This window comes from Diadema antillarum, unplaced genomic scaffold (genome assembly GCF_040938485.1).
Source record: "Diadema antillarum isolate AM-2024a unplaced genomic scaffold, OU_Dant_1.0 scf00000095, whole genome shotgun sequence".
In the NCBI taxonomy this organism is placed as follows: Eukaryota; Metazoa; Echinodermata; class Echinoidea; order Diadematoida; family Diadematidae; genus Diadema; species Diadema antillarum.
In genome coordinates, this window is record NW_027270984.1 from 1430040 (window position 1) to 1447138 (window position 17099).

At 35.9% G+C, this 17099-nt stretch overlaps 1 protein-coding gene across 1 annotated transcript; it reads left to right on the forward strand.

Annotated features, from left to right (window-relative positions):
* Positions 1–275: 275 nt before the first annotated feature.
* Positions 276–17072, forward strand: LOC139718501 (uncharacterized). The gene is made up of 10 exons (XM_071629975.1): positions 276–311; positions 5503–5586; positions 6393–6503; positions 7166–7261; positions 8390–8476; positions 11923–12039; positions 12896–13000; positions 14063–14104; positions 14690–14773; positions 17001–17072. The coding sequence occupies exons 1-10, from the start codon at positions 276–278 to the stop codon at positions 17070–17072; spliced, it is 834 nt and encodes a 277-aa protein (XP_071486076.1).
* Positions 17073–17099: the final 27 nt, after the last annotated feature.

The window sequence follows — 17099 nt, forward strand, 5'->3', positions numbered from 1 at the left end:
CAACAAGTCTAATGTGCCCACAAATTCTTATAATGGAAATCTGATTGAAGATTTGTGTCCTTGTATACCCTTATAATGACAAATAAATGAACAGGCTGGGGTCACGTATAACTGTTTACCACCGTTCAAGAAGCCAGCTAATGTGTTTTGTTTTGCTTACAGTATTTCATTAACTTTCTTCATTCTTTAGAATAAACCTGCGATACAGCAATGATCTAGCAAGGGCGGTCACTCGGAATCAAGTTTGGAAAATACAAGAGACAAGCACCACCACTATGAGTAACTGGAGCATCAAACAACAACTTCGAGAGGTAAGTTATTTTGTTACTTGTAGAATGATCCATTCATAATTCAAGAATAGAATGCAATCTCTCGATTTTCTATTTTCATTACCTTTACAACCTTTACAAGTTGACATGCCATATTACTAGAACGCGACATTAATATTTTGATTTATCGGATTAACAGACTCACATGGTTTGGGCAATATGGCTAAAATTTGAGCTGTTTACACCCCTCCAAAACTCGAACATATCAGTTTGTCTTTGTCTGAGTACATTTGTACCTGTGGCTCTGTCTTTCTGTAACTCTCTCTATCTCTCTCTCTCTCTCTCTCTCTCATTCACACACACATACAGACACAAACACACACACGCACGCACTCACTCTCCCCTCTCTATATATGCACTGTATTTAGACCTATCTCTCCGACTACTGTATCTGTCTATTACTGTATATATACATGTATATATTCATATATATATATATATATATATGATATAATTTAATATATCTTCTTCGGTCATCACTTACAGAAAGACAAGCGCGCATATGTTTTCAATCAACGATGTGTCATTATACGCAGAAATAATTATAACGAGCAATTAAGATGAATGTAAAATGTAAACATATACTGAGTCACTGCTTGGCTATACACGTATTCATGTTGTGATAATTCTGTACGTGATTATCACAACATGAATACGTATATAGCCAACCTGTGATTCTGTATATGTTTACATTTTACATGCATCTTAATTGCTCATTATAATTATCTCTGCGTATAATGACACATCGTTGATTGAAAACGTGAAAACATATCCGCGCTTGTCTGTACTCGACGATATTCGTGACTTTATAGTGATAAACGATATTTTGGCTAAAAATATAATATTTACTAGCAGTGCGGTATATGTTCGAGGTGAATTGCTTATAAGCTGCGGCTCTTTATAAATAGCACAGTACAATGTGTATGTAAGTGTAATCGATATACGTGTGCATATGTTTGTTGCATATGTTGCATATTTGCATATGTTTGCAATTTGTTTGTACGATGTGATTTCCATTGATGAAGAATAAAATATTCTTTTAAAAAAAATATGTACTTCGCATGCCGAAGAGGAAGATTGAACTTGATTCCCATTAAAAAAAAAAGAAAAAAAATCATTTATGCTAGTTCCGCTCAAATTCAACTCAATTCAATCTTCGATCATTACAGCCAAACTTATAAAGAAGCTTGTAGGGAAGGATATAAATATACATAATTACCATTGTGAGAAAAAAAATACAGAGGAAAAAAAAACACTCACAAAATGATGCTCAAATCAAGTCTTCAAACGACATACAACGTATCTTTTTTGAATGGAGGGGTACACAATTGATCATGCACATGTCGATTCATAATTCATTGTATAGGTCAAGATTACAAGTTAGAAGCAGCTTGACAATTTTTAGTGATCTTGGAAGTCTTTTCTGCAGTGTGAAATATATATTTCCATCGCAGTCAGAGTACATCAGAGTATTTTTTTTCTATCTATGCTGCAAAATCCTTGTGCGTTATAATGGACGAAAGATCACTTTGCATAAAGAATTTTAACGCACTGCACGTATGTCATGATACCACACACCACCAATTTGTGTCTGAGTGTACAATGTATTATATATCACGTATATTTAAGATAAGTACACTAGGCATATATATTTGTCCTCACAAATTCTGGCCTGTATACCCGATGAAATATCATGGTTAACTCAGAGATGTGATGATAATATTAATAATGATAGTAATGATGATGATGATGATGATGATGATGATAATAATAATAATAATAATAATAATAATAATAATAATAATATAGAAGGTCCTGTATGTATAGACCGATTCAATTTCGATGACCTATGCACCTACCGCCGCTAGCGGCGCTATAACGGTCGCCATAACTGAGGGCCAACGGGGGCTTCCGCGAGCTAGCTACCCAGCGAGTTGCACTTGCAGCTAGCAGCCTAGCGTACCCATCGCGCATAGTTAGCCGGGCCTGGCCGCTGCGCCGCGGCCGGCGACCGCCGGCGCCGCGCTAATATTGTGATTGTTTACTCACTGTGTAAAAGTCATTCAGCGGCTTTTAATGACCTTCTTTTGGACAAATTGAGTGATTCAGACATATTGATCTACTTTGAAAGCTTCAAAGGAAGGATCAGGAAAACACATCGTGCAGTTGTTGGGTACACAAATAACAGAAAAATGGAAATGGAAACTGCACGGCAGTGTGTGAAATTCAGACACCACTGACGCATGATAAATTAAGGCAAAATTAAAGACAATTAAGTGAAATACAACGGTATAAAAATGCACAGATTTCGAAACAAACGATGTCTACTAGATTCTCTATTTAATTAGGTTATCACTGCATATTCGTAAAATATGTTGTTCATCTTAGAAGACAAGTTTAGATCAAAGATCAAAGAATTTGATATTCACTGATTTTTTATTTATTTTTTTTTAAAACAAATCCTTGGTGTCCTACTTGCCAAAGTTAGAATACACTTCCTGGCTAGACTTTATTATTATGACAAACATTTTACAGCCTACACTACAGCTAAATAAATGTTTCAAGATGCGTTAAATTCTTATATTGTTTGCACTTCTTCAATGTTCAGCACTGAATTAACCATAGGCCTATTCAATTTTGGCCTGGAACTCTGAATTTGAGTTTTGATAAAGTGATACTTATAAATATTAAACCATGGATGGTGGCAAACATCCGTTTCATAATCATACTAAGAAAGTATGATTTAAAAATCACTTTTGTAGATTATATTAGGCGTTAGCGTGATGTTATGCAAGGTTACTTAGACCTAAAACAGTAGAAGTTTTGGTTGTAGACATCAGGCGACGTAGTCGTTTCGTAAGTTTAGGCATATACGGCCTATCAGAAACGCCTATAAAATAGATTTATATTCCGTTTGGTTTGCTCAGTTAGGCTTGCCTGAAGTTATCGACAACCGTCGTGTAGGGTTCTAGAAGTCAATATAGGTCTAGATCTAGTCTGGACTCTTGCCTAGATTTCTAGACAAGATCTAACGTTAGACAGATTGTACTCTGCTGGCCCGACACTCCCGAGTAAAGCCTAGCCTGCCCTAAAATTAGGTTAAGTTAACTGATAGCTTGCAATTTATTGCGCCATATCTAGCTCAAGATTCTTATTCATTATTTGTATTTAATTATATCAGTTAACTTGTCAACAGCCTAGGCTTATTAGCAAGACGTCTGCCTGCGCCTAGCAATAATTCTCCCCAGCGGTTTTTATTCTCTTCCACAAATGTGAATCTACGGGGCTTACACGCGAGTACCCAAGTCATCGCCAAAGAAATAGTCTACAAACATTCACGGATCGTGCCGATATTTACCTTGAAATTCAAGTTTTGGCTACAGCCGTATGTTATCTACCCATTCGCTCATAGTCGGTATAAGTTGTTTAATTTATTTTTTTTTTTTTAATTAGCTAGCGAAAAAAAAAAGTAGACTCTTGTTGTCACAAAGCCAGATGCGTCGATCGCTGCCAGCGCCAGAGATCTGGCCGGCTGGCGCCGGGTGGTAAAAGCACTGGCTGCCGCTGGCACCCTTGCTACGCACGCAGGGCGCTTGCCGACCCAGCCTGTTTGGCCCCCAGTTATGGCGTCGCCTTAAGAGGGCGCACTTCCATGAACAGTCACTTGAATCGGTCTATAGTGCTCCTGTGAAGACTTGCTTGACAGTTTCCTTTTTTACATCACTTCATTAATTTTATGTCACATAGTCTCAGTTATGATAATGATTACAAAAATATATTTTTATTTATTTGCATTACAGTTGTATGTCAGTATGAGTGTTTCTCGTTGGAAATTATTTTATGGGAATATAGTAACGGGATCATCGATGAATTTTAAACTCCAAAAGAGTGGACAATCCAACGTGATGATCTTGCAGGATTCCACAAACAAGGACAAAGTAGGCTATATAAGACTTGAATCCATTCAGACACGATCAAGAAGCCATATTGCTGTTTTGTTTTTCGCCTGTTTACTTCTCCATATCAAGGCAAATGTGTTTGTCTCTTAATGCTCTGGATGTGGAGCGATGATTATGATGTCTGCAAAAAAAAGAAATAAAAGGAAATACAAAGAGCAATGTCATTTACCTGGCTGCGGGAGAGAAAGTGATCATTCTTGTACAGGTTAATTGGTATTTTGTCTCGATGATTGTCACGCACCATTGCTTAAAACGCTTTGTTGCCGAGAAACAGAACGAAAGAATAAAAATAGTAAGCATAAAGTACAACATTCACACGCACAGTACTTGCTGTATGTAGGCAGATGCAGGAGAGTGGAGCCACTTTTTCTATTTTTGGAAATATCTCCTAGTTAATTCTTGTTTATAAGAAGTGTTTGTAACCAAATTGAAGTACAGTTAAAAAGCTGTCTTTTACCTTTGCAATTTTATGTAGATCATAGCCTAATTAAAAAAAAATGAGAAAAAATGTCAAATGGATCACTCCAGCAGTGTAAGGAGAGTCGAGCCATGTCTTCAGGAGAGTTGAGCCACCTTTGGAAGACTTGTGCCACTTGTTGGAGATTTGAACCATGATGTAAACAGATACAGATGAATAAAAAAAAAATGAGCTTACAAGTTGCCAGAAATAAATCTTAGCTAACAAAATTGGTTTTATTTTACATTCAAGCAAAGGAATATCTGGAAATTTAAGAAGTTCAAACACTCATGTGCACTTTATCAACACCCCTCATTGTAACAATCACTCTCACAACGCATTACAAATGTAGTTTGCTTTTGCAATGGGACTTCATTATGTTTATTTTTCACCGGCCTATGTCTTAGATAGGAAAATCCCTTGCATAATGAAGCAAAGTAAAAACAAGCTACTCATCGGAACTGCAGGCTGAATCTTAGAAAATAACAAGGCACTATCATTTAAGAAAACATACTAAAGTAATGTTAAGGCAAGTCCAATTTTTGTATAGAAAACACATTTCCTTTTCAGACTGCTTGTGCTTTGGCTCAAACACTGTCCAATTAATATACATAACATGTGAATAAAAATACATAGGCAAGTAATATAACACAATTAGCAAAAATCATGCCCATGCGGCATACATTGCTATGAAAGAAAAAGCAAGTTTATTTTAGTAACTCTACGTAACTTTTATACATTTTGTCTGACTTTTCAGGAAATTTTGGAGGCGGCAGTGCAGGGGGATTCTTTAAAAGTCGGAGAACTGCTGGACAAGGGCGCCGACGTAAATGAGAGCGAGGTACTTTTTTTTTTCTTCTGAAGGGCTGTGTGTATAATCTACCCCCCCCCCCCGCACTAAGGTTACGTATATCTATCTATCTATCTGTATACAAATACACACATGTATATGTATATGTATATGTATATGTATATGTATATTAATATGTATATGTATGTATATATATATATATATATATGTATATGTATATGTATATGTATATTAATATGTATATGTATATATATATATATATATATATATATATATATATAAATGTGTGTGTGTGTAATCGAGGGCCTATGTATATATATCATCAAAAATAAATGAACTTGGTTTTAATTTTTTTTTGTGATATTATCACACCAACACGTGGAAAACTTACTCTATATGTATATATATATATATATATATATATATATATATACATATTTAGATATAGTTATTATTATTATCATTATTGTATATGTAATTATTTATTTATTTTTGACATGAGTTTTGCCCACCACACCAAATTTGAGGCTATATTCTCAAATAAAGTGCTGCATTAATGACTTATTTAAACTTATACTTGACGTATATGTATAAATATATACATATTTATATACATACGTAATATACATGGTGTCTATATGTATGTGTGTGTGTGTGTGTGTGTGTGTGTGTTGTGTGTTGTGTGTGTACACCTGTAAGTATGCGTATCGTGTACGTGTAAACATACACGCATACAAACTGTACACTTAGTCATGTGTGTTGTCCATAATATGTATGCGGCGGAATCGCAATTGCTCCACGTTATCATTTTTATTTTATTCCCATCACATAAAAAGGGTGGATACCTCTCGAAGAAGACGGTTCTTCTCGTTGCCATAGAGAACAGGAATGAAGAGGTTGCAAAGCTCCTCGTGGACAGGGGAGCAGATCTCACCGTCACAGTGACTGTGAGTATTCTTCTATCATATTTAATATTACGTATAACTGTGTGTATTATGTGGTAATCAAGTCCTCATCCGTCATTAACGTATTGACTTAGCTTGAGTAATCACTGCATGCTCCATTAATGTTCTGACTTCTCTGATCAGTGTCTAAAATTTGCAGGAACCGTTTTCATTTAAACCTCTTTACAACTCATTTAAATTGCAGTAATTGCAGTTTCTATGGCAACAGACGTGCAACAACCAATCAGATGTGGGTGTTTGAGTCATTATCATGGCAACTGCGATAATAACAACATTTAAATCACTGCAAACCTCTTTATGACATGATGGGCACCTGGATCGTTCATAATATGTAGAGTTACTGTTCAACTGTTAAGTCATGAATTAATGAATTGATGTGTTGTGTATATACATGAAATGATATTAGATCTAATATGAAATAATCGAATATTTCCTTACAGCTATGCTCATCGCAAACTTTGTAACCTCAGCGCTTGTTGATGCTCTCGCTGGATATATTATTTGTCGAAGTCTGTTGTGGCTGGAATACTATATCTAACATTTTGTGGCCCGTGTTGATCATGAAAACTGGTGGGAAAGCTGATTGAACAAATGTTGATAGATCCATTCTCTGTAATGTTTTATTTTATTTCTCCCGTATACAGGTAACGGGGAAGAAAAAGACCGTGGTCGACTTGGCACGCGACAAGGAGCTGAACTCACTGGCTGACTACATACAATATATACAAGGGCTAAACGAGGTATGTTCCTCGGGTCTAAGGCAATTACCCCCTAGGCAATTACCCCAGACTCTTCCCGTAACCTCATAACCGTAACCCTAATCCTAACTCTAACCCTAAACTACTCTAACCTTATCACTAGCCAGTATTTAGCGGGGGGGGGGGGGGGTATATTACCCTGATACGATGTTCCTCCAACATTTACATTTAACCGCCCAGAAAGTTGATTTCAAGGGGCAATCTTATTGGTTACAGTTCATTATTCCAAAGGTTCGTTATACAAAAAAGTTCGAAAATGAAATAAGGTTTGTTAATCTGAAGGTTCTTTAATCCAAAAACGAGTAGCCAAAGGAATTTGTTATTCAATAGTTTCGTTTATCCAAAATCAAAATAAGATTCGTAATTCCTAGGGTTCATTATGACGGATCTTTACATGATTTTCGGGTTACCGAACCTTATATCTTTTTCTGACTTTTGTATCAAACCTTAGGAATAGCGAATCTTATTTTGATTTCGGACTTGCGAACATCTATAAGTATACAGAATTGTTTGTTTAGAAATAACGAACTTTATTTCAGTTATGGATTAACGAACCTTCGGAGTAAGCAACATAATCCATATCAATAACCGATGCATGACATTGACATGGAGTTATATTTTCCCTGAGAAATAATGTTTTCCTGAGGTGGAATGTTACTTCCCATACAGGGACCGTCAAGCGTTATATTACCAAAAAGAAAAAAAAAAAGGAAATGTTTGTTATCTTGCATGGTCTACATGAATACACATTATTCATTCTAGCCTCGTCAACAGCCTGTCAAATTCTTGCATAATTATACCATTACGTAACGTCACTAATCGTAATGTTACGATTTTTTTCATCCTCGCTGCATTACTCACGTGATAATTAACAACCGACAAATATCCGTGTATTCCATTTCATATGGGGAATATGCGTATTTCGGCACAGAGAGAAATATATTTTTGGACGACTTGAGGAGAAAAGGTTAAAATATATGTATTGACAATATGAAGTGGTATATTGCTTTGGGTTAATTGTGCAAATGTGTGCTAAAAGAGGATAGTGTATGGATTCTTGGTCATAACTACATTGGTGTGTCTTTTTTCCCCCTTTTTTCTGTGCAACAGAGACTGATGACGTCAGTTATGAATGGCGCCGACCACGACGCAGTCGACGTAATAATGAAAGGTGCAAAGGTCAACATAATGCACACGGTAAGTAATGTATTTTGTACATAATGTATGTGCATTTGCATGGAAATGTGTCGGTGTGTGTGTGTGTGTGTGTGTATGTGTTAGGGTTGGATTACTGGCATTAATGAATGTTGATAGAGAAAAAGAGGAACCAAGTCAAACTCCATCGTGATAATTAACTATTGTTTGCCTGCGTAGACGCACAAGCGTGGAAGATTGATATGACCAAACACACACGCACACACACAAACCGCCACCGCCACCAACAACAACCAACAACCATAAACTACCTTTACAACAGTACTATTTATGCAATCAAAACTAAAAATGATCCTACTGATAAGATATTAATGATTACGATAAAAATTGATGATAAAATAAAAAATTGCAGCTAATAGAAACATGTTGGTTTACTTAAAATGATAGCAATGACAAAACATGACAAGTGGACACAGGGACAAAAGTACAAGACAGTAAGACATAACCGTAACGACATACCAGCGTTACAGTTTTCATTAACCATGTAACGCCAACCTTACCATCATCGTCATGTAATGTCAAGATCATCTTGAGACTTCAAAGAGTTAGACTGGTTATCTAATATCACTCACTATGAATGTCAGTCTGTTCTAATGAAGAAAAAAAACCCCCACATCTCAGTTATGCATTCCAGTATCAGCAAAAGAAAAGAAAAAGAAGAAGAAGAAGAAGGGGAAAAAACACACGGTTTTAAGCTTTGAGACCGTATGGAATCGTGGCGTAAAGATGCATACTGTAATACAGGGCATGTGCTCGAGTGAATTGTCAACATGAAGTAGATCTATAACATCCGCTGCTTGGACAACGGGATGACGTACATGCGTTCTAATGGAAGATTATCTCAAAACAATGCACTGCTTTCTGTGTTTAATTAGAAAGAATGGAGGTGCGGAGGCGTACAAAATTAAGACGGGAATTTGCGTAGTGTATATAATACGCCAGCCAGCCTACATCCATTACCGGAAGCCTCGCGGCAGGCGCGAAGCTGCGACGTCAGCTATGCAGACGGTAATAATGCAGTCTGGCATTTTGGTCTTATTGATTACGAGGATTAAAAATCACATGCCAACCACCACCTGAGACAGCTATGAGAGAAACGGAGAGGACAAATCCCGAAGTACAAGTACTGTCATGTGGCATATAAACAATAGAAATTAACTCATACACGCACATACTTACCCATCGCATGGGCGATATTGATGGTGCAGTTAGTCATCCCCGCACTAGCATAACTTAAAGGCATAATTTACCATTTGCAGAAGAAACAAAAACCCAGAATTAGTGCTATAAAATAGTTCTAAAATGGAAGTTAGGGATAGAAACAACCACTGTAAAAATTTGAATCCGTATAATCGATGTTGAGTATTGATAGATACTCAAAATGTGAACAATAGTTCTAATAAAAATGTTTCCAGACTAAACTGTCTACAGTTACGGTTTAATGAGAGAAATACTGATATCTCCTTATATTTTAGGTTTTATTGCAAAAATTTTATATAGTAGGATGTTTTGTTATACAACAGACCTACACATATGCATCAAATGTGATATCTTGAACATTATCTAAATCACTGCTCCCAAAGGTAAATAGGACCTTTAATGCCGTTGGGTATAAGCTGACAATCTCAAGTGATTCCTATGCTACAGGTAATACATGCACCACACATCAACCTAGTAAAACCCTGGAATTCACGAATTTCAGCATTTTTAGAGGTTATCAATTTAAGCCATTAGTTTTATCGATGTTAATTCTTTGAGGCTTGCCTGACCTATAGAAAAACAAAGCGAATTAGCTCGGGTCACAATACAACTGTAATACTGTACGTTTTGAGATGTGAAGTTCAACTGCGATTGAAATAGAACTAAAAACAGAAGGTTTTGATAAGAAAAGTCACGTTCATCATTCGCACCGTATAATGTGAAACTGGCAAAAAATCTAGTTTGATACCCTGGTTGTAACAAAATATATATACCGTGAAACCAGCATTATTAATCTCATTTAAGGAAAGAAATAATTGTCCAACCAACCTAAATCTTTACTACGATGTTTCGTCCGTCAGTTGCGGAAGTGCTAATACTATAATATTAGTCAATATTATTATTAGGCCTATTATGCATATTTGTTCTTTTGGTTGAAGCTATGGCTTTGTTAATTTTTTTTTCCAGGGGTCATGGGAATAATTTCCAGGGTAAAACTTCAAACGGTATTACCTTAATGGTGTGGGCTTACGGGAGAAAAGTTCGATACCCTGGCTGTAACAAATCCTCTTCTTAATTATTGATGATGAATTCAAAACGGGCCAGACTCAAAGTTAAATTAATACGTCTGGGATGACAAATGGGAAAAAGATCGTGAGACGACAATGGCACACACCTGACGTCTTTCCTGCAATTGAATCTCGTGACGAAATCAGATAAATTAGGAAGGTTTTATTAAACAAGAACAAAGCCCTCGCCCGCAATGGAATGGTAAACATGCGAGTCAAAAATTCCATCAGCAGCCATCATGAAACAATGAAATCATCATGCACCGAAAATCAATATCATATGAAACGTGCATGCATGCAATTAATAATCGTGCAGGTGAACTGATTTCATGACGTCGCCCAGACGGTCGATACACTTTCACTGGTACATCAAAAAGGTGTAAAAGCCAGCGCTCATAGACAATCTGCCCTTTACAACCCGCACAATGCAAAGATATCAATCGATATCAACCGATTACCACCTGTCGTCTGCTCCGTGGCTTCTCTCAAAAGAGTGTGCTGGAGGCAGTTCGTACTTGCTTGGCTCTATTGCTCCTTCGATTACGTTGCTATGTTACAGGCGCCAATTATTGAGGTGTCTGTCGCAATTCAGGAGACACTGACAATGGACATTGTAGCAGAGATAGACGAGACAAGTTAAATCAAGCCTATTTTTGTGAATTGCGGTGAAGTTCAAAGGTCATCCATCAGGTCCTCGAGAATTTGCTGCAGAAATTGTCATTTTGTCCTTGTTAAATTGTCACTGCTGAATTTTAATATGTATCTTGTGTTGGATAAAGATTAGATGAATCTATCAAAATCCAATAAATCCACCCCCCCAAAAAAAAAAAAAAAAGTCTACCGAAAGAAACCTCTTCAGTGTTAGACATGCTCCCCTAACTATCAGTTATAATCCAGGTATTTTTGGGGCTCATTTTTTACCCCTGAGTCAAAGAGGGGACATCACTAGAAAAATATCCTTGTCTAATGTATTGTCTCGTAAGCACGACTGGAAATAAACTTAACGTTATTCACTTTAACTATATAGTAGGTGCCATACCTTCTTGAATGCTATGATACAATGATCTTACCATTGATACTTTCGTTTATAATTTTGAGCGTAGTAATGTTGAGGATTATATGCGTATAATAAAAATGTGTGTCGTTAACACTTTGTCGCAGCCAATGGAGTTGGATCAGCCTGACTGTACTCTGCTTCAACTGGCGCTCGTACGCGGACATCTTGCTGTGGCCAAGGTCTTGATACACTACAACATTGATCTACACGCAGTCATGAAGGTATGTACGCTGTTTTCTTTGGGAAGAAGCCAGCGATCAGGGGATATTTCATGTTTGTCTATTAAAGTGACGAAATCAATCCAATTACTTAGCTAGTATAATAATAGCCTGAAATGGGGAAAAAATAAAGAAAGTTGCATTAGTTTGAATATCACGAAAGTACTTTATAATTAGTTTATACCATGTGAGTGATGACAACCCAAAAATGATGTGGTTAATGGCAATGTGTATAATGGCAGTGAACATCCTATTTAGTTCAATTCAGTTCAGTAAAGTCCAGTCCCGTTTATTTCCATTCAATACAATCTATCGTTTCTCCAAAAAGAGAGCACTTTTGCAATATGATAAGCATACAATGAAATTATACATTAAAAAGGATGAGTAATACCATAAAACAATGCACTAAAACAGAGCATCTTTCTTTAATAGGAACTCTGAGACTTACAACCCGCCCAGTATTGCGATAACTTAATTGTCAGAATTTAGGTTCAGAGGTTTAATTGACATTCCCATACACGAATTATCTCCTTGTTCAGGAGGAGTGAAAAAGTCATTACATTACATGTACCTATTTGATGGACGGTTTACTAAAATTATAGTAGACGTGTTAATCAAAAAAAAATCTAATGCTTATGTATTTATGTGTTACTTAGCTTTATCTCTTATTGTATCGGTAAAAAAGTTAAATGTGGTGGGGGGAAAGATTTGATTAAATATCTCATTTGCTTTTTCTCCTTTTTCACACACAATTACGCAAACACAAACACAAACACGCACGCACTCTATCTTTCTGTCTATCACACACATTCATACAAACACACGCAAACACACGCACACACACACACACACACACCAGTGGGACGACCAATCAGAAGACACAGCAAGGAGTTACGCAGATCGGATGAACTACGACGAAATTGTGTCGATGATCGACGCCAAATTAAAAGAAAGTTCAAATGAGGTAAACAACTTTCAATATTACTTAAACCGATTATCATTATTCATGTATCGATTTTGTATATATCATTTTTTGTATCAATTTACACACTTTCATTTACATATCATTGCTTCCAAAAGGCGCTAAATCCATTGAAAAATGATGGATTTAGCGCCTTTTGGATGTAAGCTCTTCAATGTTTTCTGCTATTATCATGTAAAGAATGTTAGGAACCAGAATCACTTTCCACTATTGTAAATACACTTGTATGTCAATATTTTAAGAGTCATTGAATTTTAACTTGTATAAAAGGATTGGTTTTTATATCTATCAAGGTATCTTTATGTCAGAATTTTCAGTATGTAATTCTATACTATTGTGAAACAAACGACAGTTCAGCCTGTTGGCTGCTATGTTTTACTAGATTTTTTTTTTTTGTCAACGAATAAACCACTTCAATTCAATTCAGTTCAATTCAATTCAGTTCAATTCAATTCAATTCAGTTCAATTCAATTCAATTCAATTCAGTTCAGTTCAATTCAGTTTAGACTATCTTATAGTGATGCTGACTGGAGCATTTTATAACCTGTTCGTGTATAAAAGTCCCTGTGTTTGTTTGCTTTTCCCAAAAGTGACCTTGTTTCAAACGATACTCAAAACAACTGCAAACATGGCATGTCGTCCTATAAATAGTCAATATAAGTAGATATCAATAGATGGGACAAGAATGTGTCACTACCGTGTCAATAGCATAACGTGTGAATAGAAAAAGAAGCACTTTCAAATCATTTGTTACAGATGCCCAGTTCGTTCAAAAATGCAATAGTTTTATCATGTCTATACAATGAACAGTGCTTTCAACGTCATAGTAGCATTAAATACAATCACTTTTGAAAACCTAAAATTATCAATGATATGTTTTGTTTTGACGTGTGGCAGTAGTACAACTGTAGTAGATAATAGCATTCAGCGTAAGTGTATGTATGTATGTATATATATATATATATATATATATATATATATAAAGTAATTGGTCATCTAATATGAACTATCCTTGCATTCTTTCATCCTTTTACACCTTACAGAATAAAACGATGGCAAATGGAGACGGCGGGAATCTACACAAGGTAAGCATTTGATGGAAATCGAACTCTTTTCAGCGTGTCGTTAATTACTCGTGGTTTATTTCCTGCCGCTGGTAAATTGTTTTTACCTTTATAATACGCTTCGGCTTACTCGATACAGATGGTATTGCTCTGGACAATTGTGTTAGCCCTTTCTGTTGCTATGGCAACCCGATCTACCACTGAAATCAAATTTTGTGTTCACCAGCTCTGATCGTCGTCGTGTTATTCACGGTGGATATTGCCGTTAAAAAAAGAATGAGAAAAAAAAATACTTTGAAGACTGAATATTTGAAAGTGATGTCAATACTTGAACCTACGGAAATTATTTTTGTTTTCAGAAAGGGAAATGTATTTACGTCTTTTTTTCTTGTGTGTGTGTGTGTGTGTGTGTGTGTGTGTGTGTGTGATATTCAACCAAGGATATGTAAAAGACACACTGCCTGGCTAGTGAAGGTTAACAATTGATATCTTTATGTTAAGGATAAGAAACCTCACTCTTCACTGTACCACACATTTATGTGAATGTATAAATAAAACCGTTGTCCTCTCAAATGCTATCAAGTTTCTTGCTTTGTTTTGCAACAGACGAACTTCTTTCAGACAAACAACAACGCAGGACAGTCAAAGACTGTGGAAGTTTACGACATTGAAGATGCAGAGGAAATTCAGGTGAGATAAGAAACGGCGGGCTTCTTATTCAATCATTTATGTACACTGGTAGTCTTCATTACCTGACTAAACGGACTGCGTGGAATGAAAGGCATAGTTTAATCAAACATTGTTGTTTTAAGGATCTCGAACAGTGAAGAAAAAAGAAGGAATATATCGGCCAAATAATTATCAGTGATTTATCACGCTGTGAAATTGATATCGGTGACATCTGCTGTCCACACAACTTCCAAGCCGGTGTCATACTTGAAATGCATAGATCAGGGTGAAGTCTGTGCGATTGCAAGATCTTACTCATTCTCTAGTGTAGCTATGGCAATTTGTGTTTCCATGGAAATAGTGACGCTGGTGACATTATCCGTGAGAGTGCTTGCGAAGTCCAGAAATTCACAAAAGAGGATCTCTTGAGCATTCGTGCATTCAGCCATCATCTCCTTTGCAGTTTACAGGTGCTGATATTGAACAAAGTACACAATCTATCAGCTATCTCTAAAAGACAAGTTGCTTCAAATGGGGGAAATATAATATATAACATAGAACGAATGCGATGATCAAAGATTAATAGCTCAGCGAAAATATGAAAGAAAAGGGAAATAATATCAGGAAGTTGTGACCCATAAATAGCAGCCAACATGGCAGCGTTTACTATCGTTATTATGTGGCTGTGATTTTTTTTCCCTGAAATTCCACAGGCCTGTTCAGGCCACCAAATCATCAAATTTCATACTTTAGTGGTTCGACCATGAAATTTGGTGGCTCAGAATAATAAAAGAAAAACGTAAATATTAAAATCCGTCGATAAAACTTGAATTTGTTGAAACAAAGTATGATAATCACTTGACATGTATAATAAAATGCTTCAAAGACGGCGTATATACTGTGACTGAGGAGTAGGAAAGAAAATAATTTAACAAAACATGTTAATATTAAAAAACATAATATTTATTTGAAAATGGTAGGTTTGATAAAGGGTTTCAAATACCACATGTTGTGATTATATAATTATGTTTGTTGAATTGAGATAAAATATGATTTTTCATGACACCGCATAATTTATGAAATGACTACATTTGACAGAGATTATGGACTTCACCTATAGTTCCATGATTCAAGAGATAAAATTTGGCAGCAAGAAAAAAAAAATGGCAAATTTTTCGTGGCAGCCAATTAGCTATCAAGCAATCTATGACAAAGGCTGTTCCTAACAACAGAAAGCTTGTCCGAAACCTGTCAAACACAGAAACAAAAATATATGCGGGCAAATAAAATCTTAGGAATTGACATATCTATTTCGAGGGAATATATCGAACAACAATCATATATATATATATATATATATATATATATATATATATTGAAGGCTTGGCCTCGTACGTTGTGGGTGCTGCATTATCTTTATGTGTAAGTGTGACGGAGAAATGACTGCTCGCAGACGTTGCAGTATGTTCACTAATAGCCTTTTATTCTCCCGAGCTTTCGACCGAGTTACCGGTCTTTTTCAAGGGCTTGGGACGTAAATACAAATGCAGAAAAGCAGAAAAGCCAGTGTATGTGATAATATTGCCGCTCCGTTGTATTGAATGTCATGTTGCTGTCTATATTCCGTTTGATTTTCTTTTGCCTTGCTTGTGCCTCATTCTGTTCAAATGTATGCAAATTGGTGTGAATGTCATGTTGCTGTCTATATTCCGTTTGATTGGCCTTTTATTTTGCCTTGTTTTTGCCTTATTCTGTTCAAATGTATGCAACTTGGTTGCTTTTCTGTTTTTTTGTTTACGTCCCAAGCCCTTGAAAAAAAACTGTGTAACTCGATCGAAAGCTCGGGAGAATGAAAGGCTATTAGTGAACGTACTGCAACGAGAGGCATACTGAGAGCAGTCATTCCTCCGTCACACCTTTCAACCTTCACACAATTATATTATATTATATTATATTATATTATATCATATTATATTATATTATATTATATTATATGTATTACTATCATTATTATTATTATCATTATCATTATATATATATATATATATATATATATATATATATATAAGTAATAATAATAATAATAATTATTATAATGATAATGATAATAGTAATAGTAATACACTGGGTCTGCGGGGTAAAACATTCAAGAATTTTGACACTATGTGATATAACCCGACCAATTCATCGCATTGGATGTGTCAACCCTATTTTAACTAATGGGGTTGTTATTTTTGTTGTTTTGCAGCCGGAAGCGGAAGAACCTGTGATGAATTGGGGCAGCGCGAAGAAGCCTGGGAATGGTTGCACAGTTAGCTGATACCAGACACGATACACTCGATGACGC

Coding starts and splice junctions, on each gene's coding strand:
- LOC139718501 (XM_071629975.1), top strand. CDS start 276: ATGAGTAACTGGAGCATCAAACAACAACTTCGAGAG. Junction 312..5,502: donor TCAAACAACAACTTCGAGAG/GTAAGTTATTTT, acceptor CTGACTTTTCAG/GAAATTTTGGAGGCGGCAGT. Junction 8,477..11,922: donor AGGTCAACATAATGCACACG/GTAAGTAATGTA, acceptor ACTTTGTCGCAG/CCAATGGAGTTGGATCAGCC.